This window comes from Monodon monoceros, unplaced genomic scaffold, assembly GCF_005190385.1.
Source record: "Monodon monoceros isolate NGI ecotype Baffin Bay Population unplaced genomic scaffold, NGI_Narwhal_1 Super_Scaffold_5, whole genome shotgun sequence".
NCBI classification, from domain to species: domain Eukaryota; kingdom Metazoa; phylum Chordata; class Mammalia; order Artiodactyla; family Monodontidae; genus Monodon; species Monodon monoceros.
In genome coordinates, this window is record NW_021703782.1 from 112,580,971 (window position 1) to 112,608,250 (window position 27,280).

General features: G+C 64.7%; 3 protein-coding genes across 11 annotated transcripts; all 3 read right to left on the bottom strand.

Moving 5' to 3' along the window:
• Positions 1–1,536: 1,536 nt before the first annotated feature.
• On the bottom strand, positions 1,537–3,770 carry FUT7 (fucosyltransferase 7). The gene is made up of 2 exons (XM_029201464.1): positions 3,576–3,770; positions 1,537–3,483 (listed from the first exon to the last, which is right to left on the bottom strand). Exons 1-2 carry the CDS (start codon positions 3,586–3,588, stop codon positions 2,468–2,470), a joined length of 1,029 nt encoding a protein of 342 aa, XP_029057297.1. The 5' UTR covers positions 3,589–3,770; the 3' UTR covers positions 1,537–2,467.
• Positions 3,771–5,312: 1,542 nt separating this feature from the next.
• Positions 5,313–16,626, bottom strand: NPDC1 (neural proliferation, differentiation and control 1). 9 transcript variants are annotated; one of them, XM_029202697.1, is made up of 9 exons: positions 14,599–16,626; positions 11,459–11,605; positions 10,156–10,290; positions 9,897–10,067; positions 9,760–9,826; positions 9,586–9,670; positions 9,414–9,493; positions 9,210–9,306; positions 5,313–9,141 (listed from the first exon to the last, which is right to left on the bottom strand). In XM_029202697.1, the coding sequence occupies exons 1-9, from the start codon at positions 14,708–14,710 to the stop codon at positions 9,073–9,075; spliced, it is 963 nt and encodes a 320-aa protein (XP_029058530.1). In that variant the 5' UTR covers positions 14,711–16,626; the 3' UTR covers positions 5,313–9,072. The 9 variants fall into 9 exon arrangements, with proteins under 9 accessions (XP_029058530.1, XP_029058529.1, XP_029058527.1 ...); XM_029202696.1 differs by having other exon boundaries at positions 9,414–9,496; XM_029202694.1 differs by having other exon boundaries at positions 5,313–9,306.
• Positions 16,627–16,775: 149 nt separating this feature from the next.
• Positions 16,776–22,728, bottom strand: ENTPD2 (ectonucleoside triphosphate diphosphohydrolase 2). The gene is made up of 9 exons (XM_029202687.1): positions 22,377–22,728; positions 20,834–20,951; positions 20,120–20,270; positions 19,779–19,938; positions 19,472–19,699; positions 18,761–19,015; positions 18,552–18,671; positions 17,477–17,611; positions 16,776–17,376 (listed from the first exon to the last, which is right to left on the bottom strand). Exons 1-9 carry the CDS (start codon positions 22,491–22,493, stop codon positions 17,173–17,175), a joined length of 1,488 nt encoding a protein of 495 aa, XP_029058520.1. The 5' UTR covers positions 22,494–22,728; the 3' UTR covers positions 16,776–17,172.
• Between the last annotated feature and the right edge of the window lie 4,552 nt (positions 22,729–27,280).

Consider the following 27,280-nt stretch of genomic DNA (forward strand, 5'->3'; position numbering starts at 1 on the left):
CCGGGACCGGTTCGGCGCTGGCTCCGCCCCGGCGGCCGCGGCGACAGCCGCTCGCGCCCGCCCCCCCCCCCGCGCCCCCCCCGCCTAAAGGGGCCGCCCGGTGCCCGCCGCTCGGGCCCCCCGCCCGCCCCCGTCCGGGCCGTTCCTGGAGCTCTGACCCGCCAAGAGTGGCTTTCTGGTCGCCCCCCACCTCGCTAGGCGTTGAAGTGACGCGCCCAAGAGCCCACATCTAAACCGAGACCCCCGACTCACTCCCTTCCAGGGCGCTCTTCTCCCAGGGGCGCCAGGCCTGTGCGCAGCGCCCCACCCCCTTGAAACCCTCCTCCCACAGAGGCACCCCAAGGTCGTCACTGGCCCTGGCCGAGGGCGCCCTGAGGGGATGCTGGGAGCGGTCGTCCCCCACCAGGTCCCCACCTCCCCCTTGCCCTCCCCGCAGAAGGGCTGATGGCAGGAATTTCATCTGGACCTAAGAGACAGGTCCCAGTGCCCAGGGCACTTGGGGCCTGGAGGGAGGCAGCCGCCCACACTTGGGGAGGGGAGCTCCGCCTTGCATGCAGATCCCACCTGTGCACAGGGCGGGCCCTGCTCTCACCTGCTTCAAGACAGCTTTCCTGCCCCACTGGGTGCAGCCCCGACCTGTACCCCTTACGAGGGGGTGGGGCTGGTGAGAGGGGCTGCAGGTGGGCTGCCCTACCCCTGTCAGAGTTTCCTGCGTTCCTTGTGAATGAGCCGCTTGGTGACCAAGTAGCAGGACTGGCCTGGCTGGGCTCGGCCGGGGCTGCAGCTCCCTGGGCCCAGCGAGGAAGGGAAGGGACCCAGAGAGAGAATTGCTCCCTGCAGGCGGGGTAGGCCGGAGTTCGGGGAGACTGAGGCTGCTCCCTCTGTGAGTGGCTCATTTTTCTCCCTATATGCGAGGGTGAGTCTGGCCTCTGCACAGGGAGTCTGGGGTCCAGTGAATTCCGCAGAGGTGGTTTGGCGCCTGCCGGAGCCAAGCGGCGGGACAGCCGGAGGCCAGGTCTGAGCCGGGTGGGGCGGTCCATTCCCAGGGAGGCCAGCAGAGGTCAGGCCGGCCCCTGCGGGGAACAGAGGCCTGGCGGTGGGTTCTGATGGCTCCTCCCAGCCTCAGTTTCCCAACTTGTGAACGGGACGGGCAAACCGAGTGGTGTCCAGCGTCTGGGCTGCACAAAGAAGACACATCCTAAACTGAGTGGCAGATCTGGGGGCCGCGCCTCCCCGCCCCGTCCCAGCTCCTTCCTCACGGTGCGAGGAGCAGCAGTCCCGGGAAGAGGGGCAGAGCACAATCCCCAACCGCTCCACCCTGCAGCCTGAGGACACTTCCTTCTCCTCGGCCAGTACCGGGGCTAGGGCAGGGCAGGAAGTCACCGGCGGGCCTTTCCCACAAGCCACTGCCAAGGGGGTGGGCAGCTTCCTGCCTCCACCTGCTGCCCACCCCACCTGGGGCAGGGGCGAATGCGCTCCTGGGGCCCTGTCAGTACCACCCGGAGGCTCACCGTCAGCCTCCCCTCCCCCCGCACAGCCTGCCACAAGGGCTCCCTTGGCTGCAGCAGTAACCTTGGTGCCTCCTCGATGCCCATGCTGCCGCCAGCCACCAGTCAGAGAGAACCCCACGCCAAAAACCAGACCTCGTCACACCTCAGACACCCTGCAGCCTGAGAATGAAATCCCAAGGCCTTCGAGATGGGGCACCTTCCCCCGCCCCAGCCGCATTTCTGTCCTTGGCCTCTGCTCTCCGCCCCTAGGCCTTTGGGGAGTCAGGGAAGCCTCTCTGCTGCGGTGCCATTCAGTGTGGCTGAAGCAAGCTGGGGGGACAGAGGTCTGGGATGGAGAGGGCGGGATCCGGCCAGGACAAAGACCCGTGTGGCCAGGGTGGCAGCGGGAAGCAGACTCGACGCGTGCCATGCCATCCGTGTCCTTTGTTTCTTTATTGATTGGTGTCCCCTCCCCCGAGGGGACTGACTGCAGGCTGCCAAAAGCCCAAGAAGTTGGTTGGCTGTCTCGGGTCCGGGCCACCCAGGTCTGTACGCGGGGCTCCAGCCTGCACATCCCGGACGAGGGGACTGTGGCTACAGAGGTCGGGGGCCCAGGTTTTGCCCCCACAGACCTCAGGAGGACAGCCTTGACCGGCCCAAGGTATGATCAAGGTGGGGAGGGAGGGCCTCTGTAGCCTGTCATCTCTGATGGGCCCCAGCGACGTGCACCCCCATTGCTCCCTCCCTGCTCACACCTCTGCCCCCAAATAGTGGCTCCAGTGCCCACCCGCCTCCACCTCCGGGCAGCCTGCCAAGGCTACCCCTGCTTCCTGGCCTCCATCCCCAGCACCCAAGTCAGCCTGTGGGTTGCCCTTGGGGGTTGGTCGGATGCCTGTGGGTTGGATTTCAACACCCAGGCCTCCGCGCACGCCTCCGGCTCCCAGCCACCTTCCCCTGCCTCCTCCAGCCGGCAGAGTTCAGGTCTGGAACCAGCCCTCGAGGTCCTGGTAGGCCTGGCCACGGGGCAGGTGGGGGTAGCGGGCGCAGATGGCGCAGAAGCGTTCCCGCCAGTCGCCGAACAGCCGCACTCGGAGCCGGTCTCGCCAGGCGAAGTAGCGCCGATAGCGGCTCTCGTTCATGCCAGCGAGGAAGGCGGCCAGCTCGTGGGCCGAACCGAAGTCGTCCACGTGCACAAAGGCATCAGGTGGGGCGAAGGCCTCGTAGGTGCCCCTCGAGGGGCCCAGGACCACGGGCACCGTGCCGGCCAGCAGCGCATTGCGCCAGAACTTCTCGGTGATGTAGTCCCGGTGCTGGGAGTTCTCGAAGGACAGGTAGAAGAGGTACCGGGCCACGGTGGGCAGCAGGCAGTCGGCGCACAGGGGCTGCTTGGTGGCACGGCCGAACACGTCCACCTGCAGGTGGGGCGCCAGCTGCCGGTACAGCTGCACGCGCCGCTGTCGCTCCTGGAAGTTGCTGACCACCCAGGCGGCCACCCTGCTCTTGGCCGGCAGCGGCGGCGCAGGCCCCTCACGGGGCTCCAGGCGGCCGTAGGGCACGAAGATGTCTGAGTCACGCCGGTAGCTCAGCACCCAGTTGAAGACCCCACGGAGGCGGCCGAGGCCGCGGGTGTGGCTGGGCGACTCCATGGAGGCCCACACCCAGGGCTGCCCTCGCGGCCGCTCGGCCAGGGGCAGGCGGGCCTGCCGGGTCTGCAGCTCTCGGTGGTGGAAGACCACGGCGTTGGCGCTGGCCAGCAGGCTGCGGTTGGTGGTCAGGCGGCAGTGGGCCACACCGTAGCTGGCGCAGGTATTGCTGGGCAGCTCTGGGGGCTGGCTGGCGAAGGGCCACTGCCAGATGAGGATGGTGATTGTGGGCTGGGGCGCCGGAGCTCCCCCAGGGGCCGATCTGAGCAGCCACAGGAGCCAGAGGGCCGAGAGAAGAGCCGCTACCGCCAGGCCCCCCAAAGCCCGAAGCCTTGGAGCGGGGCTTACCCCTGCACAGGACACAGGAAGAGAGTCTGTCTCCTCGGGCTCACCCCAGGCCCCATCCTCCCAGCCCAAGCTTCCCCGAAGACCAGACACTCACCGGCATTATGCATTGGCAGCTCCCAGATTAATTACTCGAGAAGCCGGAGGTTCTCAAATCACAGCCGCGGCTGCACGGGGATGCCCTGAAATCACAGCTGCACCCCTGCACCCAGCCCCACCTGGAAACGCCGTCCTTTCATCTGCTCAGGAGGAGGGCAACCAGGGTACCTTCCCGCTCCTGTCCCGCCCTCGCCCCCGCCCCGAGGTGACCTTTGGCATCACTGCCATCCTCACCCCGCCTCCCCCTCTAGTCCTCTGGCTGCTGAGGGGAGGCGGCCACAGGAAGGGCGCCCAGCCAGGGTCCAGGACCGTGTCCCCAACCCCGGCTGGCCTCTGGAAAGGCCTGGAGGTGACGCACGGGGCAGGCACGGGAGGCAGGAGGAGGAGAGGGCCCGCGGGACCTCAGGGAAAGGGAGGCCATCCTGCGTGGAGGTGGCCCCCGCCCCAGAAGGGTGGCCCAGCCACTGAGCACCCAGCTATTGCCTGCTGCCCAGGCCTGGGGTGCCCGTGGACAGCAGGCACGCTTCCCTCGGAGGCCAGCCGAGCCCCGGCCAGCACCACCTCCCCCAGTGCTGTGTCATCACCCACTTCCCCTGCTCACCGCCCGCTCAGCTCCGCCGTAGGCTCCCAGACCCTCTTGCCGCAGATGCGCTGCACTCAGCTGTTTGCCAGGAGGCTGAGGTCTGTCCTGTTCTTTGCTTCTAATTGGGCCACTCCACCCCACCCCACCCCTGCTGCCTCTAGGACACCTTTGTCCCAGAACCCAGATTCCCAGAGAGGGGTTCCATCCGGGGGTCCTAGGAGTGTCTGCCCACACAAGGCCCCAGCACGTGCCCACGGTGGGCAGGAGCCAGGCTGGGCCTGGCCCCGGGGTGGGCTGTGGGGCTGCCAAGGAACCATGTCTGTGGAAGCCCCGGCGGCGGGGCCCAGGTTCTGGCCGGGCCGGGAAGAGCTGCAGGAACCTGGGGTGGGAGGCCTGCCCTTGGGGTCTCCAGGTCTCTTCTTCCAGGTCCCACAGCCCAGGGTGGGAGTAGGGGCAGGGAGGGGGCTTTCCAGGCTGGAAAGGGAAGGAGTCGCTCTGTCCCTGACGTGGGCAGGGGGCTGGCACCCGCTCCAGGAAAAGGAAGGCTGAAGTCCAGAGTCCCTCTCCTCCCCCGCCGTCCGGCCAGCCCTGGAGGCCCAGGCATGGAGGTCCAGTTCCTTCCCCTTTTGCTCTGGTTCCTCGGAGCTGGACGGCCCTGGCTCCGGCCTGCACCCCGCGCTCAGCCATCAGCTTCCTTCAACCTGGCTGGACGTGGCTGGGCAAGGCCCAGCCCTCATGCTAGTGTCCTAAAGGCCTCAGGCCAGTCCAGTTTTTGGAGGCTGCGGGCTGGGTGTCGTGGAAGGAACAGCAACCAGGAACCAGTGGTCGGATCTGCCGCCCACGCCATCCTGGGCGCCTCCCATCGCCCCGAAGTCCCTGTCCTGATCCATGCGGGCTCCCGGGGCTGCTGGCCTCCCCCAGCTCCCGCCCTCCAGTGAGGACCAGCCTGCCCTCAGGGCAGGAACCGGGGAGCTGGCGGCAGAGCCACGGAGGGGGACAGAGGCAAGTCCAGGAGAAGGGGGGCAATGTGGCCCCTCTGAGGCTCCCCACCCCCTGCATAACCTCTGAGCTGCGGTGAGGCCTTGTGCAACATCGGCGGGGGGGGGGGGGGGTGGGGGGGGGGGCGGAGCGGGGCCTGCGGGATCTGTCGGAAACCATCTGGTGGCCCAAGGTGTGGATGCAGCCGCCAGGCCTGGCTCCCACGGGCCAGCGTCAGGCCCTGACCGGAGCAGACAGCTACTGCCACCCCTGCCCTTCCGGCACCCGTCATTTAGAGAGAGGACCACAGTGGCACTGGGCCTTTGGTCCCACCCAGGCGTCCCTTCCCTGGCGCGGGGGCCCCGGAGGAGACCACCCCCTCTCCCTGTGGCAGGCGCCCCTCGGGCGGTGGGGGAGAGCAGGAAGGAGCTGATCCCGCCACAGCCTGCCAGTGACCTGGCTCCTGGCTGCCAGAGCCTCTGCCCTTCCTGTTTGCACTGCCAGGCTGGCTGGGGCCCTGCCACCGGCCTCACCCACACCCGCAGCCCACTCCCTTCCTGGGTGGACTTGAAGGAACCTCCCCCACCCTTACGTGAGGTCTGCTGCTCCTAGGGGCCCCTGGCATGCCTGCCAGTCGCTGGGGCCCCCCCGTTCGTGAGAACCTGCTGGCTGGGAAATGGGGCTCCAAGGTTGGCCCAGAGGTGGGTCAGAACGAGAGGTTCTCAGAGGAAAATGAAAAAGGTGAGAGAGTCTGAGTCAAAGGGAAAGTGGGGCCTCCTCCTGCCAGCTCAGCCCTGGGCCTCGGAGTCACTGGGATGCAGGCGGGCACCCACCTCCAGCTTAGCAGCCCGTGAGCATCTGGGACCCAGGAACACAGGGTCACTCCCGCAGCTGAGCGCAGGGCTGCTCCAGGGCCAGCCTCCTGGCGGGCACCAATCAGACGGCCCCCAGCCTGTCCCCAGGGTCCCTGCTTCCCACTGCCCAGGGCCCAAGGGAAGAGGATTCCCCTTCCGGCGGCCTCCGCAACGAGTTAGGGGCCAGCAGCCCGGGTCAGGGAAGGGAGGGCAGGGTCTTGGGGTCCCCCAGGGAGGAGGGCCTCCCTCAGCCCACTCACCGGGCGCAAGGCCCCGAGCAGCTCCATGTCCGTCCCCATCTGGCTTTTTTGGCCCCCACTGGCCCCAGGCGAGCTCAGACAGAGCCGGCCCCTGCTTGGTCAAATCCTCAACCACCCTTCCTTTCACAGGCCCTGGGGTGCAGGGGGCTGCCCTGGGGCTGGAGCTGCTGCTCCCGTCCCCAGCCTGGGTGCCCTGCCCACGAGCACTTTTCCTGGCCACCACACCAGGAACCCTGAGCCCACCTGGGACTCTCACAGGCCCCATCTCTGGCAGCCCTCACCCCACCTCCACCCGGTTCTCACTAGAGGGCATGGGGGGTAGCGGGGCCGGTGATGCATGTGTGCCTCCGCTCCTCAGGAAGCTCTCCTGGCCTGCTGTCCTCCCGAGTGTAGGTGCCAGAGGGTGACACTGCCACAGCCCAGCATAGACCCTGGGGCTAAGATGGTGCTTGGCACAGACCGCGGGGTGGGGTGGCCCCCTAGCCAAGAGCCTAGGCAGTGGGAGCCTCCCCAGCTGCAGACCCCAGGAGGAGATGTCCTCCCGCCGCTGCGCAGGTTGGTCCTCCTGCCAGCCTGGGTGGCTGAGATGCTCCGGGGTTCCGAGTCCCCACCCTGCACCCCCCCCCAGGGCCCTGGAGGAGCCCCCAGCAGGTCCTGGAGCTCCCCCTGGACAGGATGTGGCCATGCTCCACAGCCTGGGCAGGAAGGGAAGGAGGGCTGGAGGGGCTGGTGGCTTCCAGGTGGTCCACGGGGAGGCTGGAGGCTGCTGCCTGCTGTGGCTGCCCTCCGGCACTGCCCTCGTGCTGCTCCCTCAGCTGCACCCCCAACCTGGGGCGCCCACCTTCCCAAAGGCACTCCCTGAGCCCCTGCCTCACCCTCTCTCTGGGAGTAAAGGGTGTGCGGGCTCCCTCTGCCGCCTTCAGCCCGCTCCTGCAAGAGCCGGGGGCTGGGAGCATGGCCACCAGGGGGCCTTCTGGGCACGTGTCTGGACTTGGCTGTGCTCAGGGCCACCCCTGGGGCAGACAGCTGGGTAGCCAGGCTCTGGCCCTCTCTCCCTGAGGCGCCCCTCGGGATGGGGCCGCGTGCTCCCCACTCCTGCTGCCTAGGTGCTGTCGTCTGGAAGGTGACAGTGGTCAGCACGTAGGGTGGCCGCTCTCTGCCCAGGTCAGGCCAGCACGAGGTGGGAAAGGCAAGTGCCAGGAGCCCGGGGACTGACCCCAGGGCTCCAGGGGAACCGCCGGCCCTGGGTCTGCAGGGTCCAGCTGGCGAGATGGACTGGCCTGGCCGGATCAGCCTGGGTACCTTGCTCTTGAGTGAGAATTTAATCTCTCTGCCCCCCAGTTTTCTTCGTGGCTATTTCCCCTCACGATACAGATTAGATGACAGTGGACAGCGGTCCTCGTCGCCCTGCCTGCATCCCACCCTACCCTCATTCCCAGCTCCCTGTACCCGGCCCATTTCATCTCCCACACCAGTGCCTCAAAGGAAAACTGAGGCTTCCTGCTGAGGGCCAGCCCAAGGCCACGGCCCAGGAGTCAGGGGTGGGCTCTAGCCCCAGAAACATACCGCTTTAGGACAAGCCATTAGCTCTAAGCAGAGCCAACCCCATTTCCCCGGCCCAGCCCCACCTCAGGGACCTGACTGTCCCAAACTGGCTTTGTGCTCCCCATTCACGGCTGCCCCCATCCATCTAGGAGCCAGAGGTCCAGCATTCTCTAGACGCCCCACCCCTAGGAATCACTAAGGGGCTTCTGAACCCAACCCATCCCTCATTCCCAGCCTTGGTGAGGCAGACAGGTCTGATACCCACACCCTGTGTGCGCCAGGCCCCCGCTGCCCCTGGACCCCAGAAACCCCTCTGCCAGGCCCAGTCTTGGCACTTCTGACCACGAAGTTCGGCCACCACTCTGGGCCTTCAGCTGGAGGTCCCCTCCCCCTCCACTGGCCTCCTTGCTCCTTGGCGGGGGATTGGGGTGCACCAAGACCCAGCTCCTGACACTCAGGGCCCCTGCCACCTCTGTCCCCTAACCTGGCCCACCCACCTGTGTGCAGCCTGGGTCGCTCTGCCTGGCGTGCCCCCCGCACAGGCTGCAGGGGCCCACAGTCAATCCTGCATGCCGTCCCTCCCCGCCCTCCAGCCCATGTGGACACAGGGCAGGAACGGAGGCCTGGGGTGCCCGCTCCCAGCCCTTTTTATCACACAAGAGGATGGCGTCTTGACGGAGGGGCACCAACTTCAGACTGGCCTGGCCCTGCGCCGTACTCCTCCCCTCCCCGGCTCTGGGGCACGAGTGTTGGTGGGGGGAGGCCTGGAGGAGAGAGAGGTTAGGGTGGTCCTCTGCCTAGGAAAAATAAAGCCTCCCTTCCCCAGCGGGCGGTGACAGGGTCTTCCCACGAAGGGCACAGAGATCTCACCTCTCTAGGGGAGTGGAAGGAAGCCTGAGGCCCCGTTCCAGGGTCCCTCCGCGGTGGCTCCCAGTGGCGGGGATGGGGGAGGTCAGTCTCCAGCACACCCAGCCAAAGTTTTGAAATGTACTTTAATTGGCTTGTCTCCCGGACTCCCAATCCATGCCTTGTCTCTCGGGTTGTCTTCCTCCCCTCGACTGGGGGTGTCCAGATGTGAGGGGGCAGGTGCAAGGAGCAGGGAAGGTCCCTGGCAGCAGGGGGAGTCTCCCCGGCAAGGGGTTCCCAGCCGCCCCGGGGCCCCAGCCGCAAGCACACGAGTGTCAGGACACAGTCTCTTTAATGGGAAAGGCTGGGGCCTGCCCCTCCCCACCCGTGGGCAGCGCATCCACGAGAGGGTGGGCATCAGCCTTCGGGTCACTGCAGCGGGGGCGCGGACAGCGAGGCGTGGTCGAACAGTGGGTTCCGCACCTCCATCTCTCCAGTCTGCGAACGCTGGCGTTAGGTGGGTCCAGGGCTGGGGAGGGACACCCACCGCCCACCCCCGCACTCACCGGGGCCAGGCCGGGGCACTCGTACACCGTGAAGTCGCCGTCTTCGTTCTCCTCGTCGGAGGAGGCGGAGTCCAACTCCTTGGGGGGCTCCTTATGCCTGGGTGGGGGCAGGATCGTCGGGTCCTCCCTCACCCTCCAGGTGCCAATGGCCCGGGATAGGGGTGGCTGGCCCAGGGGTGGGGCGGGGCGGGTGGGGCTTCTCACCGCTCCAGGCACCGCATCTGCTGCCTCTGGTGCTGGTAGTGGTACATCTCCGCGCTGTGCGCCAGCCGCTGGTCCCCGGGCTGCTGCGGGAGTGGGGAGACAGGGTCAGGCCGAGGCAGAGCGGCGGAGCGGCGCGGGACGGGGCGGGGCGGGGCCGGGCGCGGCCACACACCGAGATCCTGGGCGTGGCTGGGGAGCTGGGCGCCTGCGGGGCCGCATAGTCGGCCTTTTGGGTCAGGCGAACGTCTCGCTGCAGCCTGCGGGGAGTGGAGACACCACACCTGAGACCCGCGGGGTCACCGCCCAGCCGCCCGGCCGCCCGCCCCCAGCCCGGCCCCATGCTCACCGACACCAGCAGAGAACGGCCACGGCAAGGGCGGCCGCGCCGGCCACGGAGCACGCCACGATCAGCACTGCAGGGAGGGGGCGCAGTGAGGGCAGCCTTTCGGGCAGGACCCTGCCTCCCCGCCCGGCCAGACTTACGGAGGGCAAGGCCATCACCGCGCCCGCCCCGCGGCTCCAGCGGGGACATGTGCACAGGCCCAGATGACACAGTGGAGCGCAGGGAGGTGGTGCGGGGCGTGGGCGCTCCCCGCGTGGAGGCGAGGCCCAGGTTGGGGCCCCGGCCACGCTCTGAGAGCCCCAGGGTGGATGCTGCAGAGGGAGAGCAAGTTAAACGGCAAGACCAGGCCGGGGTCAAGGGCGGTGGGGAGTTGGACAGGGGAAGGGGGCGGGGTCTCACCAGCCTCCAGGAGCCGCAGTCGCCCTTCAGGCTGGGGTGGGGCCGTGAGCCTGGAGTGCCCCGCCTCCTGCCGGGCTAGCTCCTGGGCCAGGAAGTCGATCTCATCTTCCAGTCTGGGCTGGGGCAAGCCCTCCCCTGGGGAGGGTGAAGGGCCATCAGGTGGAGAGGCCCCCAGCCCCTCCCTGGCAACACCAGCTACCCGGAGCCTTCCGAGAGGGAGAGAGGGAGAGGCCCATCTGGGAGCCAGCCCCAGGCCGAGGCCTCCTTCTCCCTGCAGGCTCCTCCCAGGCACCTGTGGCCAGAGGACCAGGTACCAGCCTACCTGCTCCTGGCCATCCCGGTTGCCATGGTGACAACTGAGGGAGCTCTGTGTGAGCACCAGCGTTCCCAGGAAAGCGGGCAGGGGGTGGAGGTGCTATGGGAACGTGCAGAGGCCAGGAGAAGGGCAGGGGTGCTGCCCCACACCCCACGCATTACCCACAAAGTGGTGGGAGGAGCACGGGGACAATGCGTCACCTGGCCCACTGCCTCCGCTGCCAAGACGAGCAGGACCCCCCAAGGAATGCGGAGAAGCCCCATTCTGTACCCCCGCCCCCACCAGGTCATCAGGAGGAAGGGAGGGCCGCTGCTGGGGCGGGGCCGTGGCTGGCTCCCCCTCGGCCCTGCCGTGGGCACCACAGTCCGGACAGAGGCTCCAAGTAGACGCCCCCACTCAGCACCCAGAGCTCAGAGCATGCGCCTTCTGCAGCAGGCCCCCGCCCTGCTCGCTGCCAGGGACATGCTCCTCCAGAAAGCCCCTCCCAGCCCACCCGACTCTTCAGCCCCCAGAGCACCTTCTGCAATGCCCCATCACACCTGGAGTCACTCTGGCTGGCACCATCCCGACAGACTCTGGGCTCAGGCCGGCGGGCAGGGCACCGCCAGCGCAATCAAGCAGACAGGACAGGTGAGCGATGGAGAGAGAGGGGTCGCTGGGCAAGGAGCAGGGGTGGCCCAGCGGGTGGAGAAGTGGGTGCCTGAGGGGTTTGGGACCAACTCTGCGGAAACCCAAGCCTGGGGAACTCTGACCCTGCCTCTCCCAGAATCACCCCAGCACTTCACACTGGATACCTCTTGCCCTGGGAGGGGCTAACTGCCCCAGGCCTCAGCCCACCACCCAGCTCTGGGCTGGTGCTATCTGGAAAGGATCGCCAGGCCACTTGGAGGGTGACTTGAGAGTCCCTGGCACCCCACAAAGCGCAGGAGACCTGAGAGCTAAGGCTGGGGTCAAATGTACCAGATGGGGGGAGGGAGGAAGCCATACCCTGGGGCTGGCGCAACCTGGGCACACACAGCCCCTGCGGGTCCTCCTGGAAGGGCTGAAGGCAGGGCCCACAGACACGTGCACCCGGGGGGCACCGCGCCCGCCTCTTCAGGGCACAGTCCAGGCTCCCAGGACAGACGGCTGCATCTGAGAAGAAAGCGGAGGCAGAACAGGGTCACGGCCAGCCTGACTCAGCCCCTGCACAGTAAGTAGGACTGTCCTGGCCACCCCAACCCCTCCCTACAGAGCCGGCCAAGCCTGGCTCCGGCCATTGTTCTGGGCAGGCCCTTCCTCCCCTGCACCAGGAATCAGAACCAGGAAGACAAACAGTCCTAACACTTATCGGAACTCTTGCCTCACTCCCTCCCCAGAGTCCACTTCCCTGACCTGAGCCAGCTCTCCGCACAGGAACTGTCCCCTACCATCCAGAGAACGTTAGGGCCTTGCAGCGCTCCAAGTCCCACCTCCAGTCTCAACCTGTCCTAGAGCGAGTCTCTCACCCCTGCCCAACCTGGGAGGCCCAGAGGGTGGGGCCCAGGTCACTCCCTCCCACCACCTCGGGGCTGTCTCCTATTTCAGGGCTGCCTCCCCACCCCACCCCACCGCAAACCTCATCATGACATCCTACAGCCCTAGAGGGCCAAGCTGGGAGACAGCACAGGTCGAATCACTGCCCCCACATCTAACCTCTGGCTTGTCCCCAGGGCACAGCCGAGCCGCTGGGGCTGGGGATACTTGCGGATGGAGTCTGCCAGTCTCACTTGCTTCGGAAACACAAACCAGGCCGGGGTCACTCCTGCAGCCACCACTGCCAGGGACTGGGGAAGGCCTGGGACTACAGGCCAGGCCATTTCTAATTTGGGGCCCAGACCTCAGTGTCCTGTACACGTGACCAAGGCTCCCATTCTGATGCTGGGGGGTGGAGGGTGGTGGCCCTCTCTGCCTCAGTTTCCTCTCTGGATGCAGAAGGTGAGTTGCCTCAAAGCTGGGGAATGTCTCGGGCTCCCCTGGTGGCGCAGTGGTTGAGAGTCCGCCTGCCTATGCAGGGGACGCAGGTTCGTGCCCCGGTCCGGGAGGATCCCACATGCCGCGGAGCGGCTGGGCCCGTGAGCCATGGCCACTAAGCCTGCGCGTGCGGAGCCTGTGCTCCGCAATGGGAGAGGCCACAACAGTGAGAGGCCCGCATACCGCAAAAAAAGGTGGGGAATGTCTCAAGACCTGGGACACTAGCCCCATTCACGGGACAGCAGAGCCAGTGGAGCCAGGGGGAGACCCAGCAGAACTGTCAGTGGTGTCTGGGGAGGTCGGGGTGGGCACATCTCGGAGAACCAGGACAGTCCCTGCTGCAGGAGGGTGACATGGGGCGTCCGGGAATGCCCGCTCTGTCCTTCTCCAGACTTTGGCTGGCCTGGCTTGGTTTCCTTGATAACCTGACACCCACAGCCTCTTGGCCGTAGGCATCCCTTCAAGGAAGTTCCAGCAGCTCCTACAGCAGGTGGGCAAGCGGGCTGAGGTTGCCATCCCAGGGATCCCCGCTCCAGCACAACCTGAGTCGGCAGGCGCCCATATCAGTGAGTTGGGCCCAGGGCCTGGGCTAGTTAAACATTAAGCCTGTGCCATCTGGTCCGTCTGGACCCCACCCGCCAGCTGGGCACCTGGGGAGCCAGGCAGCCGCGGCCCCTAGTGCAGAGAACCCACAGTGCGCCAGAGCAAGGGTAGAGGCCTGAGTTCCAGAGCTGGCTCTGGGTTCCGGGTTCCGGGGCCTCCCTCCACTCCCAGTCCCCCAACCCGGGACGATGTGGCTGCTGCCCATTTAGCCCTGGGAAGGCCCCTGCTCCAGACTCAGGGTGAGGGACGAGGTCCCAGGAACAGCAGCAGCTGGAGAGTGCCTGGCACCCTGCCCCGCGGCACCTGCCCAGCCCAGAGGCTCAGTACTGGGACTATAATCCGTTTCCTCAGGAGGCCCCACCCTGTATGCCCTGGAGCCAGGCCGTCAGCAGGCAGCCTCCACCATCCCTGGCCAGCCATGATCTGGCCCTCAGGCCTCCTTGGGAGCCTACCCTGGTGGTGCCAGGCCTCTGTCCAGGGGTGCTGTGGCCAGGAGGAAGCCTGCCCTGCTCTGGCCTCTTGAGGCCACACATGCAGACCACACGCACTGCCCGGGTTAGCATCCCAGCGGCATCATACAGTGGTCACTTCTCTGTGCCTCAGTTTCCTCACCTGTAAAATGGGCTGAGAACAGCACTTCTCCTATGGGGCTGCCAGGAAAAATGAGTGAAGTCATGGGTACGAAGCCTCCCAATTCTGCCACCTGGCAGAGTGCATTTTGGGTTCTGCGTTCCTGCAGACCTTTGGAACCTCAGTGCCCACCTGGGGAGCCAGGAGCGTCTCCCAGGACCCTGGGCTCATCCCTCTCTGCCTCAGTCTACCTTGGGGGGTGCCCTCCAACCCCAAGCACAGAAGACAGAATGGAGGGGCCCTGCAGAGCAGAGGGTGAGTGTGGAAGCAGAGACTGTAAGCTCCTCCTGTCCCCACTGAGGCCAGAGCAAAACCCTAAGCCTGGGACAAGCTGTCAGATGCCCAAGGAAACTTCAGACCCCACCATGGCAGCAAAGCAAGGCGCATGTCCACCACCCGCGAGGCACAGGGACCGACCAGCACTGCGACTCCGACTCCAGGACAGACACCGGCAGTAAGGACGGCAGGCACCCAGGGCCGGGCCCGCACCCGCGATGCCCGAGACGCGCACACACAGAAACGCCCACGGGACAGACTCCAGGCTGCGGGGCCACGCAGAGAGAGCCCCCCTGAGACACCGACCCACCAGGCTCACGGACCCAGACAAAGACATGAAGCGAATCAACACCAGAAGCCGGCACAAGCGCCATCCAGAGGAGCCCCTCGGCAGCCCGGTGCCGCGCCCTCCCCGCCGGGCCTGTTTTCCCGACCCGCGAGAGGCGGGGCCGGCGCGGTGGCTCGCAGGCTGGGCCTGCGGAGCCCGCGGGGCCTGCGAGGCCTGCGGGCCCTGGCGAGGGCGGCGGCGGGGAGGATGACGGCGGCGCCGCGCGGCCGGACCCCCGCCCGGCGATCCCGGCCCCGGGGCGCCCCGCGCGCGGCCTGCGCCCAGTGCACTCGCTCACCCGGGCGGCGGGCGGCCGCACCGCGCAAGGCCGCGCCGAGGACGAGGCCAGAGAGCAGCAGCCGCAGCAGCCGCAGGTGCCGCGGGGAGGGCGGAGGGACAGGCGTCGCCATCCTTCAGCGCCGCCGCCGGGGCAGCATGGCACCGCGCGGCCGGGGGCTGGGCACGGGCTCCGGGCGCCGCGTCGGGGGAGGCGGCGGAGGCGGAGGAGGAGGGGGCGGAGGAGGAAGAGGAGGCAGAGGCCGAGGAGGCGGAGGATGAGGAAAAGAGGCGGCGGCGGCGCTGACGCTGCGGCAAACGATCCGGGACGGAGGCTAGGCAGCGAGAGGCGCGCGTGCCGGGAGTGCGCCTGCGCGCTCCACCTGCGAGGGCGGGACGACGCCGTGAGGCTGCGCCCCCTCTCCCTCCCTCCAATTCTGCTCCCCCTTCCACCCACCCATCCAGCCAGTCCTCCGGGTGCCTCAACCACTGCCGCCTGTGCTGCCGGGGATGTTCTCTAGGCTAGGGACTGGTTGGGGATGGGTTTCCCCGGGATGCGCTTCCCCCGGGCCCCGTCCCTCTCGGGCTGCTAACTCCCACCCCACCCCCACCCTCCTGGAGCGGAGGACCTGCCTGGACCTGGAAGGACACCAGGCGCACACAGCTGGACAGGTGCACAGAGATGCCCAGGTGTGCGCAAAGGCCCACCAGGCATTCAGACACACTGTGAAGGCAAACACACACGCACAGAACGAGGTCGGTGCCGGTGGCCACGGTGGTTGCAGTGGGACGGCCGCTCTCAGTGAGGCCACCAGGGGGCAAGAGTGACCTGGAGCTACTGATGACAGCCAGCTGAGAGCTGTCCACGGTGCCCAGGTGACAGCCTTTTAGCTCCGGGGTGCCCCACGACAGCAAGCACTGTGATGCCCCCTCTTACCCCCCACCGGCTGCCTCCTGAGAGCACCCGCACCCCATCCCACCTGGAAACCTCCCAGGCTCACGTTACTGAGAGAACAAGTGCGGGGGGGGGGGGCCCAGCACGGTGCTTCCTTTCAGCCCTTTGTGTTTCAAAACTTCGAAGATGGGGCTGGCTGCCCTCAGGTTTGTGAAATGGCTCAGAAACCAGCAGAAGTGTACGTGGTACGTGCGTTGGGCAGGGGGGTGATGAGCGAACAAGGACTGCCATCCTCCCACACAAGGCATGACCAGACAGAAATAGTGTCTGAGCTCACTTCCCAGAAAGGGGGAGGTGGCGGGGAGATGCAGCCAAGACCACGCATTCCCACGCTGGAGAAAACAGTGCTTAAGGAAGGGGGGTTGCAGGAGCGGCAGGTGGGGGTGGCTGATGTCTCTTGAGGACGCGGAAAACAGCACCCAGGCAGCAGGGACGCGACGTCTGGTGTGACTGCACGGCTTGGCGCCAGATCCAGGCTCCTGGCAAGGGTCATCCTTCTGAGCAATGGGCCCTTCGTCCGTCTTGGCCCCCGATCTCCACATCCCCCGACACCACCTCCTGTTTAGGGTTTGCCCCTCACCCCCCCCCAAGGTCTTGAGCATTGCCTGCACCCTAGGCAGCTGCCTTGCCCACTCACTCTCCTGCCTGCCATTCGCACCTGCACCCCAGGCCAGCTCGAGGCCGGGGCCCAGACTCCAGTCTGGCCTAGGTCACTGCTGCAGATCTGCCATTGCTGCAGGGGCTCTGCTGGCCAGAGAAGACTCAAGGGACTCAGTGACTCTTTTAGGCCAACCAACTAGCAGCTACTCCAGGCCACAACCGTGGAGCAAGAGACCAGGGTCAGTCAACACCACCCCAGGTCTGGGCCCAGAGAGGAAGGAAGTAGAAACAACCGGGGTCCTCCCTCGGGACCAGGAGGGGGCCTGTGCACCCAACACAACTGCGGGGAGGGCTTCCCTGGTGGCTCAGTGGTTAAGAATCCGCCTGCCAATGCAGGGGACACGGGTTTGAGCCCTGGTCTGGGAAGATCCCACATGCCCTGGAGCAACTAGGCCCGTGAGCCACAACTACTGAAGCCCGCGCACCGCAACGAAGAGTAGCCCCCGCTCGCCGCAACTAGAGAAAGCCTGTGCGCAGCAACGAAGACCCAACGCAGCCAAAAAAAATTTTTTTTAACTGTGGCGAGGGAGGGCCGGCAACAGCAGAGACGCCCCACCCCACGGACATTCTCTCCACTGCTCTATGAAAAACTTTTTACTACAAAATTTTTACAAGTAGGCGCTGGGCTGGCTCCCAGCTTGTGGGCTCTGACCCTCCCCCTAAAACCCAAGACTGGGGGTGGGAGGGGACTCTCAGGACTCCATTCCCTGCGGACCCAACCCCGCATTCACAGGCTGAGGGCTGCGGGGTGTCTGAATCCCCACCCACAGTAAGAGGAGGAGGCACACTAGGCCCTGCGATGAAGCCAAGGCAGGAGTGGGCAGGAGGGCGCTGGAGCCGGTTGCCTTCGCCGATCCGGCCAAATGTGGGCGTGGTCGCCAGAGCCTTGCTCCCGGGCTTCATTAGGGACAGAGATGTTGAGAGTGGGGTGGGGTGAGGCATGGGGGACTTGGGGCTGGGGCAGCTGCCCCCAACCTGCCCCTAGATGGCGCTCGGCGACTTGGCAGAGCACGCCCGGTGCAGCAGAAGGACGAACGCAGCCAGGGGCATGGCGGCGAATAGCAGAAGGAGGACGACCCAAGAGCTGAAGTCCGTGCCCTTGCGCAGCTCAGGCGGGTCGGCGGGGATCAGGTTGGTCAGGTTCAGCATGTAGCCGAGCGCCCAGCCGACAGCGGTGTCCCCGGCCTACGGGCGGGAGGCGTGGCCTCAGCCTAGGCGCAGCCCGGGAGGCCCCGCCCCCCGCGCTCGGCCCCGCCCCCCTGCGCGCGGGCCCACCGGCTCCCACCTTCTTCTGGAAGGTCACGCCTCCGAAGGTGCGCTCGTCGAAGCCGTAGCCGCGGCACAGCAGCTGCTGCACGAACGTGGCCCCAGCGCAGTAGTCGGGCAGGCGGGCCCGCTCCCCTGGCGCCCGAGCCTGCAGCTGGAATGCAGGTGGGAGACCGTAGGGCCAGCGGCCACCGGGAGATCCCTGCCCCACCAGGCACAGAAAGGCAATGCAGGGCTGGAGACCTCCCCGCAGGTCCCAGAAAGAACGAGGCTGAGGGGGCCTCCCCCAGGCAGAGCTCTTTCCTCAGGGCAGAACAGCGCGACTTCCGGATGGCAGCAAGAACCCGTGCCTGGGAGGGGGACCTCCAGGGGACAGCAGGGGTGGCCACGCAGCGGGCAGAGCACTGCAGCAAACTTGGCGATGGTCGGGCTAACAGGAGAGGCTCTAGGCTTGACCCCAGGCCCCTGGGCTTGCCTCCCGATCCCCACTTTTCCAGCATCCCCAAGTCTGTCTGAGACTAGCCACGAAGAGGACAGGATGGGGCCTCCGTCACCACCGAGCCCCACTCCAGAGACACTCCAGTGCCTCTCCCGGAGTCACCTCTTCCTCTGCATGCCCGAACCCCTCCATCCTTCACCTGAGCCAGTGTCCAGTCCATGGTGGCAGCCAGAAACCTGGGGGTTTCTCACTCCCCCACCCCCAATTCTATCTGCTAAGTCTCCCCTGAGTCCTCTGCTTCTCCCCTGCTTGGCTGTTCTCCCCCACACTCTCCCAGCTACACTCCTCCCCACCCTGTCCACTCCATGCTCCCTGCTGCCCCAGGGCCTTTGCACTGGCTGTTCCCTCTACCCTCCTGATCTCGGTTCTAGGGTCAGGCCTCAGGGAGGCTTCTGCAATCTCATCTGGCTCCCGGCCTCCTTGCCATAGCCTGGCCACTTTTCAAGTCTGATTAACAGTGTATCCCCCACTGCAGTGGGCATTCCGAGAGGCCTAAGACCCCCTCTACTCGTAGAGCAAACGAATGATCAGGACGCGTGACACTGGCTGGCTGAGCCCCCTGAGCAGCCCTGGAGGAGGGGGGTGCAGGCCTCACCTCACTCCACGTCTGGTTGCAGATGGTGACCACGGCCGCCTCTAGTTGCTGCAGGGTTGCCACGGGCAGCCCCATCACAGTTCTCAGGAAGTCCACCGTGTAGAAGAAAGCAGAGAAGGCCTGTGAGGGGGGTACAGTCACACCGTGACCAGACCCCAAGCACTTCAGGGCACGCCCCCGGCCCCCCACCCCCAGTCCTCTGGACTCACAATGAACTTTCCAGCCAGAGGGGGCTGGAAGATGCCGTTGAAGGAGCATCTAGAGAAGCGGCAGGAGGAGAAGTTAAAGAGCTCAGAGATGAGGCCACGGCACAGGGCAGGGTCGCTGCTTCCCGACAGGCTGACCTTGGCGCTTCTGTTGAAGGTCTGGGGCCGCTGGGCTGGAGTGCATGGCGACTCATACACATCCTGGAGCAGCACATGAGTGGAATAGCCCTTCGGCCAGCAAGGGTGGAAGCCGTGGGTCTGGGCAGATGACAAGGGTGTGTGTGGCAACACCGCCACTCCAAGCACTGCCCACCATCCCCACCCTAAGACCCTAGGAGGGCCTCCCCAGAGGACCAGCTGATAAATCTCCCACAAGTTCCACTTTGGCAACATCACCTCTGAGCTCAGGAGCAATCCATGGCTCCCCCTTCTTGCTGGACAAAAAGCAACCCCCTTAGGCAGGCAGTCCAGGTCCTCTGAGATGTGGCCCTGGCCCTCCTTCCTCCCCAGCCAGCCACTCACCAGGCTCACCTCCAGCCCCTGGGCCTTTGCCCATGCTGGATCCCTGCCCACCTGTCCTTACAGCTGATGAAAGCCCGACTTTGGTTCCTGGAGAAGCCCCCCTCAGTATGGCTGCTGTTCGGGCTCTGCTCTGGGCCCTTGGCCCCCACTCCCCCTGGCTCCCTACCTCCAGAAGGACTCAGTGGAAGGTACCTGGAGTGCACTGGCCAGCAGCCTCCAGAGGACCTGGTCACGGCCATAGCAGAGGAAGCTGTGGGTGTAGACGCGGTAGTGCTGGCCGTAGAGCTGCAGCTGGACCTCATTGGCCGGATCCTCAGCTGGGCTGGCTGTCTCGAAGGTGATCTGTGTGGAGGCGCCCCCCAGGTCCATGGCCCCCAGCGTCCCCTTCCTTGGCCGGAACCACTGGCCCACCCAGCCATACTGTGGGAAGTGGAGGTTGAGGTCAGCCAGTGGGTGGGTGCCCACACCCCTGGCTCATCGGGCTGGCCACCGGGCCCACCTTGATAAAGTTCTCCAGCAGGTAGTTGGCGGCCACCCAGCCAAACACCCCCTCATCCTGGGCTGAGAGGATGCGGGCACCACGGAAGTCAAAGGGATACTGGGTCAGCGTCTGCGTCGCGGCCGCGAGCACGTTGGCCGCAGCCTCTGGGTTGGTTAGGCTATGACACAGGGAGGATTCTGAGGGGCATCTTCCCCAGATGGCCGTGATCCTGCTGCTGGGGTGCACAGCCAGCCGAGGGGGCCCCAGCCCAGGGCTGCTGCGGGGGACATGCAGGGCCCGCCCTGTGCTGAGGCCGTCGTGGTCCCCGGGGCCAGGAGGTCAGGGGATGGCACACTCACTTGAGCAGGCGCATGCCCGCTGTGGCTCCCAGGTATAGGGGCGTGCCCGCGTGTCTCTCCTTGGGCACATCCCGAAGCGCCCGGTTCAGGCATTCCACAAGACTCTGCCCAGCCCCAGAAGGGTTGTCAGCGTAGCTAGAGATGCCCCCACCTAGAGGGAGGCAGCAAGATGGGCCTAAGCCTGGTGGGCAGCCTCTAGGTGGACCATAGGCCAGCAGGGCGGGGGCGGTGGGGGAGGGGCTTGTGCTCCTAAACCAGGTGGCAGCTGAGACCAGTTCAGAGACAAAAGGGCCCGTCCGTGTGCCACCCACAGTCTCTGAGCTGCCACCTGCCCAGTGGATGAGCACACAGGTGGCAGGACAAAGCGCTGGCTATTGTCAATCCAGCCTAGCCTGCCCAGGGGCCTGCCTGGGTGTGCCCACTGGCTCCTCGGAACCCCTCCTGCCCCACCTGGGATGTAGAGGCCAGTCTTGGGCCAGGGAGGGCCCAAACCTTCCAACTGTTTCCTGGGGCTTCTCTTCTAGGAAAAGAAGGGACGCAGCCTGTCTTTGGGGGAGCTCCTGCAGCTCCTGCCTGGATTGGGCCCCACCTGGCATCAAGCAGCGGGTTCTGATGGCTGGTGTCTGCACAGGCTAAAGCCGGAGAGAGCTCCTGAGGCCCTACAGTGAGTGGGTGTCCAGGCCAGGGGGCGCCTAGTGCACAGGGGACCCTTACCACGCACATCACAGGAGCTGTGCTGGCCCACGATGCCTGTGTCGTTCTCTTTGTCCGCTGGCCACTTGTAGATGAACATGGATGTGTGGGAAGAGCCGGCGTCCAGAACGATGCCATACTGGGGGTGGGGGGAAGGTCAGCCTCAGGGGGGGCGGGGCCCTGAAGCCATGCCCTTTGACTCTCTCAGCTCTCCAGCCCACCCCACCCCACCCTGTGTCGAGGGTGGAAGCTTCAGAATGAAGCTCTGAGGCTCAGAGAAGGCCAGGGACAGTCACTGTGCCACAGCTTGCTTGGGGGGAGAGTGGGAGTGGAGGTGGATGGCCCTCTGACTGCGGGAGCCTTCCTGGCAAGGGCAAACTGAGGGGCAGGATCAGAGTCAGGGGTCCCGGGACCACGCTTGGAACCTTGCCCGGGGGGGCATGAGGTCCCCAGGCTGCAGGAGAAAAGCTATAGCTTCAGGAAGCGCCCCTTCGGGCCTGCTCTTCCTTCCTCCCCTCTGTCCTTATCTCTCTGACCTCAGCCCAACCTGAGGATGTGGAAGCGAGGGGGAAAGCTGGGCTGAGGCTGCGCGTGGGCCTGCGATAAGCAGACACCCCCTCCCTGGGCCTCAAAGGCAGGGCCAGAGAGAGCTGCCCTGGCGCCACACGGGCCTTCCAGGCAGGTCGGGCGGGTGACGGTCAGCACCCAGGTTGCAAGGGCCACTTTCCAGCACCTGCCCCCAGGGGCCTGGATTCCAATAGGAGGAGCCGGTCTGGAGAGCATGCCCTCCTGAGCCGGGAAGGGGGCCGCTCTGGTCCTCTCCCTGACACAGGGAACTCCAGCAGCAGCAGGCCAAGTGGCCCGCCCCACCGCACCCCTACCGGGTGGTCGCCCTTGGCTACAGGGCACCCACCCCAGCGATCTCCATCCTGGGCTCCTGGGCCTTAGAGCACCCACCATCCACCCACGCATCAAGCCGGCCCACAAGCCCAATAGAGGGTTAGGGAGGGCGGGCTCCTGGAGGCTGAGTCTGGCGGGGATGCGTGGGGGGATCAGGCCTAGCCCGCTCCGACCCCTTCAGGACCAGCCAGGGCTGCCCCCGCACTGTGGGAGCCACCGGAGAGGCTGGGGAGGAGTCCCTGGGCCCCAGCGCCTGTCGCACCCCATCTGGGCCAAACCCCGAGGCGATGCCTCCCTGGAGGCCGAACGTGTTGGGGGCGCGGGCCGGGCCGCGGCCTGGGGCGCCGCGGGGGTGCGGAGAGACACCCGTCGGCCGCGTCGCGAAAGGCTCCGCGGCGGGCGCGGCGAGCGGAGAGCTCCCGGGACTTCGGCCTCCCGCACCGCGTCCCCCGGAAGCGCCGCTGCCGCGCCCTGGACCGGGACCCGGAGCGCTGGTGAGGGGCCTGGGACCTCATCCCGCCGGGCCGGGAGCGGAGCGCGCGGGGTCCCGGCTGCCACGCGGGCGCAGCCTGGCCCTGCTCGGTCCGAGCCTCTCCGCCCGGCGCCCCGGCCCAGCCAGCAGCTCCCGGACTGCGCCGGGTTGCCAGGGCGCTCCAGCGTGCACCTTGAGGGCGGGCGGCTCCCGGATGTCGCGGGTGGGGACACACAGCAGCAAGAGGCCGGCGAGGCCCGCCGCGGCCAGCAGCAGCGGCGGCAGCAGCGACAGCTCCTTCCCGGCCATGGGGGCGCGGGGCGGACCAGGCGTTGACGGCTAGGCGGCGGGGAGCCGGGAGGCCGAGGTCCCGGGACCGCGGGGTAGGCGCCTGGGGCGGGGCGCGGACCGGTCCACGGCTTCCACGCCCACTGGCGGGCCGCCCCGCCCACCTCCCGCTTGGCTCCGGAGCACAGGTGAGAGACGCGGCGGCTGAGTCACCCGCGCTGCCCCTCCCGGCGCCCTGGTCTCAGCCCAGGCGCCCTGAGGCTATGTCCCACCTTCTTCCTGTCCGCTCAGCCCCAAAGACTCACCCCTTCTGACCTGTCCCCCTGACCTGTAAGTGCCTGCCGACCACGGTCTGCCTCTGGGCACTCCGCTCCAGCAGGACCTAGAGAACCCCCAGCCCCTCGGGCCTTAGGGCACGGCGGCAGAAGGTCTGGCCTGGGGGTGGGCTGGGCTGCCTCCCAGGCAGGCTTGTTCCAAGGGTCATGCCGCTGCAGAGCCGGCTTTCCCCTGGCCTGGTCGTGAAGGAAGGAGGCAACGCCAGCTACAGGAACCACGTGGGCTCCCGGCTGGGCCCCTGCCATGCCCTCCCGGCAAGAAAGGGCTGGCCAGCCTGCGATGCTGACCCAGTCCTGGGCTGCATGGCAGGGCATCGCCCTGGTCACCCCCCTGGACACTGAGCTGACCCAGGCTGAGCCTGCTCTGGAGGTGCTGAGACCTCAAAGCTGAATGCCAAGCAGGGTGAAGCCAGACCTACTTCACACAGTTCCAAGGTGACAGATGAGGGCACAGGCAGAGAGAGGGACAGGATGGCCACAGCCGCACCATGCCCAGAAACAAGAGAACCCACGCTCAGGCTGGCCCATCCCCCATCCCGGTGGCCCCCTTTTCCTGGGGGACCCAGAAGCCTGGGCTGGGGAGGCCAGAGGCTTCCCAAGGAGGGAGGAGGAGCCTCTGTGGATGAGGGAGAGGGTCCCCCAGGCCGGGCTTGTCAGCACCCAGGTCCCTGCACACTGGGCTAAGTGCTCAGCTGGCCGCAGGACCCAGCTCAGCCCTTCCACCCCATGAAATGCCTGGCCGCTATGCTTGGAATCCCCATGGGCCCTGTGTGCCACCCTGGCCAAGCATCACCCCTTTCTCTGGCCAGGGGCCACCCCCATTTTGTGCAAAATAGGAATTCCAGCAGCAGGGAGCCATGTGGCAAGACCACCCAGGAGAGCCAGCAGATGGGGGTGGGGTTAGGGGACCAAAAGGACAGCCTTTGATGGGCACAGGGTCTGGGCAATGGCCCGGCCGGGTGGAACCGGCAGGGACAATTGGGATCGCTGGGACGGCTGCCCAGGCTGAGGGTCTGTTGTCTCAGGCCCAGCAAAGGAGCCTTTCTTCCAGCTCAGGACCCCAGTGGGAAGGGTGGGAGACTCGGGACATTGCTGGGCCTCCCCAGCCCCGCCGGGCTGGGTCCCAGCAGAGGGACACTGGGTGCGGCAGGCCAGCACAGGGCTCCAGGCCCCGTTTTCCTGCCAGCTCTCCTCCCCCTCCCCCAGGCCCTTTCTTCCACCCCAGAAAGTTCAGAGGAGCCAGAGGCCTGCAGTTTAGGCTGAAATGTAAGAGACAAAGGCGGCCCGGAGAGAGGCCAGCACATGAAAGGGCTGGAGACACTGGTGCTGCCGGCCGGCCCCTGCCCCCTCCTCACCCCTCTAGGCCCAAGGGAGCCCCGCCAGACCTGAGAGGAGGGGTCCTGGAGAACAGAGAACTGGACCCTGCCCTGGTGCTCGTGGCAGGGGCCCAGACTAGCCTGGGGAGAGAAGAAGGGAAGAAGCCAGGGGACATGGAACAGCCACGGCGGAGACTGGGAGCGAGTTCTCTCCCAGGGAGACCAGGGCGGGAATCCCCTCTTGGCCCAGAGACTTCCTTCGATGGGACCCTGGAAACTGGGCTGGGGGACAGGCGGCAGAGAGGCCCTGGCAGGAGCCCACCGGCAGGAGGGGGCTCTGGCGGGGCAGCCCCAGGCCTTGGGCCTCTGGGAACCTCAGCAGGGGTGGGGCTCCAGATGTGCTGCACATGGCTTGGCCCTGGCTCCAAGCAGAGGCATGCGGCTGCAGAGAGGTGCCGGGAGAGGCCCTCAGGAGAGGGGTCCTCAGAACCGTCCTCCCCCCCGACAGGATCCAGACCTCCCAGAGGGGCCGGTTAAGGCCTTGGCTGTCCCTGGCTCAGTCTCTCCATCGGAAGCCACAGTGTCTTGTGGCTGAAACATCTCCTTCACTCACTGCGCCCTTTCTACATGTGCTCATCAAGTCATTCAACAGACGTTTGCCAAGCACCTCCTATGGGGCCAGAGGCATACCAGGCTCTGTGCATGCACAGTGAGCGAGGGATGCTCACGGACTCCATGGCATGTGGGGGGACCCACCACCGGTCGGTCCAGGGGAGAGCAGGCTTGTCAAAGGCTCCCTGGGTCAGGGGAGGCCCGTGCTGCCTCGTGAGATGCAGCAGACAGACAGGAGAGCAAGTGCGGCACACATGCCCTGTGGAAAGAATCACAGTGCAGGAACAGGCATATCAGAGAGCCTTCGGTTGTCCTGACCAGAGGTGTCTACTCTCTTGACTTTTGTACTTGCTACTCTCTTGCTTTTCTTTATAGTTTTCCATCTCTCTAAATAATATATTGTGCTGTTTCTCCTGGTTGTTTCTTTTTTTAGAATTTTATCTTTTATTTATTTTTGGCTGCGTTGGGTCTTTGTTGCTGCGTGAGGGCTTTCTCTAGTTGTGGTGAGCGGGGGCTACTCTTGGTTGTGGCACGTGGGCTTCTCATTGCGGTGGCTTCTCTTGTTGCGGAGCATGGGCTCTAGGCGCGTAGGCTTCAGTAGTTGTGGCACACAGGCTCAGTAGTTGTGGCGTGCAGGCTCAGTAGCTTTGCGGCATGTGGGATCCTCCTGGACCAGGGCTCGAACCTGTGTCCCCTGCATTGGCAGGGGGATTCTTAACCACTGTGCCACCAGGGAAGTCCCTTTCTTTCTTTCTTTTTTTTTTTATACTGGAATGCTGTTCTGGAATTTGCTTCTTTCACTCCCATTGTATTTTTGAGATTCAGCATGCTGACTTGGGAAGCTGTAGATGGTCCGCCCTGTTGCTGCATTGTCTCTGCTGTGAGTGTTGCAAAGCTCACATTTCAGCAGTGAGTGTGTCGGGGGTCCTGGCCTCAGGCTGTTTTCACTAAGATTGCTCCTGTGCACATTTGCACACGGGCAAGCCTTTCCCTGGGGAATAGCCTAGGAGCTGGTGACCAGAGGGCACCTGTGTGTTCAGGTTCACCTGCAAATAACTGTACTGTTTTCAGGATGGTGGCGCCACCTGGCGATCTCAAGAGCACACACCACCATTTTGGTTGGTATTGTGCAACTCTTGGCTTTCTCTCGTTGCGGTGGGCAGGGGCTACTCTTCGCTGTAGTGCCCTGGCTTCTCATTGCAGTGGCTTCTCTTTTTGCAGAGCACGGGCTCTAGGGCATGGGGGCTTCAGTAGTTGTGGTTCGCGGGCTTCAGTAGTTGTGGCTCACGGGCTCTAGAGCGCAGGCTCAGTAGTTGTGGCGCACGGGCTTAGTTGCTCCGCGGCATGTGGGATCTTCCCGGACCAGGGCTCGAACTCATGTCCCCTGCATTGGCAGGCGGATTCTTAACCACTGCGCCACCAGGGACGTCCTCTCTTTGAGCTTTTAATGTCATTTCCTTGATTACTGAAGCAATAGAGTCTTTCCTGTCTTCCATGAGGCATCTTTTCAAATCTTTGTTCATTCTCTAGGGATTGTTTATCTTTTCCTTATAGATCTGCAGGAATTCTTTATGTATACTGGGGACATGAGTCCTTTGCAGTGAAATCATAGAAGTGCTTGATTAGTCCAGATGTATCCGTTTTCTGCTCTATAATTTGCTCCTTTTGGGTCCTGTACACGTAATCTACCGTGAGGTATTTATCCACCGCTAATGGATTGGCATAATCTTGTTTAAAATATCCTGTTAGTGGGAATTCCCCAGTGGTCCAGTGGTTGGGACTCCACGCTTCCACTGCAGGGGGCACGGGTTCAGTCTCTGGTCGGGGAACTAAGATACTGCATACCGTGCAGCAGGGCAAAAAAAAAAAAAAAAAAAAAATCCTGTTGACATCTGCTTAATTTTTGCAGCATATGTTGTTATTTTTTTTAATTGCTCACATCATTTTATTTCTGCCTTTTATCTCTTTTATTCTTCACTAATCCAGGCAGATGCTTCTGCACTTCGTTAGTTTCCTCAGTCAAGTCTTTGCCTTCATGGATGTTTTCTATAAAGCGTGTTTGTTTTCTATTTCACTAATTTCTGCTCTAACCTTTATTATTCTTACTCAAATATAACTTTATGTGAGCAGGAGTTTTCGTGTCTCTTTTGTTTGGATGTTCCCCAGCATCAAGAAAAGTGTCAGGGAATTCCCTGGTGGTCCAGTGGTTAGGACTCCACGCTTTCACTGCCAAGGGCCAGCATTCAATCCCTGGTGGGGAAACTAGGATCCCACAAGCCACGCAGCGTGGCCAAAAAAAAAATTTTTTTTTTAAGTGTCAGGTACATATATATAGTCAGTAAAAATATTTTAATATAATGTGTTATAATTTCTTTCTTCTATATTCTTTGTATTTATTTCTGTTACTTCTTTTTCCAACTTCTGAAGTTCAATGCTTAATTCACTTCTTACAAGGCTTTCTTCTTTCCTAATGTATCTAAGTGTCTATATAAATTTCCCTCTGGTCTCTGCTTTTAGATGCACACTCTTTTTATTTTCATTTAGA

Coding starts and splice junctions, on each gene's coding strand:
- NPDC1 (XM_029202688.1), bottom strand. CDS start 14,710: ATGGCGACGCCTGTCCCTCCGCCCTCCCCGCGGCACCTGCGGCTGCTG. Junction 10,068..10,155: donor ACTGCGGCTCCTGGAGGCTG/GTGAGACCCCGC, acceptor CTCCCTCTGCAG/CATCCACCCTGGGGCTCTCA. Junction 9,307..9,413: donor CAGATGCGGTGCCTGGAGCG/GTGAGAAGCCCC, acceptor GCCCCCACCCAG/GCATAAGGAGCCCCCCAAGG.
- ENTPD2 (XM_029202687.1), bottom strand. CDS start 22,493: ATGGCCGGGAAGGAGCTGTCGCTGCTGCCGCCGCTGCTGCTGGCCGCG. Junction 20,271..20,833: donor CAGCTCCTGTGATGTGCGTG/GTAAGGGTCCCC, acceptor GCCTCCCTCTAG/GTGGGGGCATCTCTAGCTAC. Junction 17,377..17,476: donor GCGTGACCTTCCAGAAGAAG/GTGGGAGCCGGT, acceptor TCCCGCCCGTAG/GCCGGGGACACCGCTGTCGG.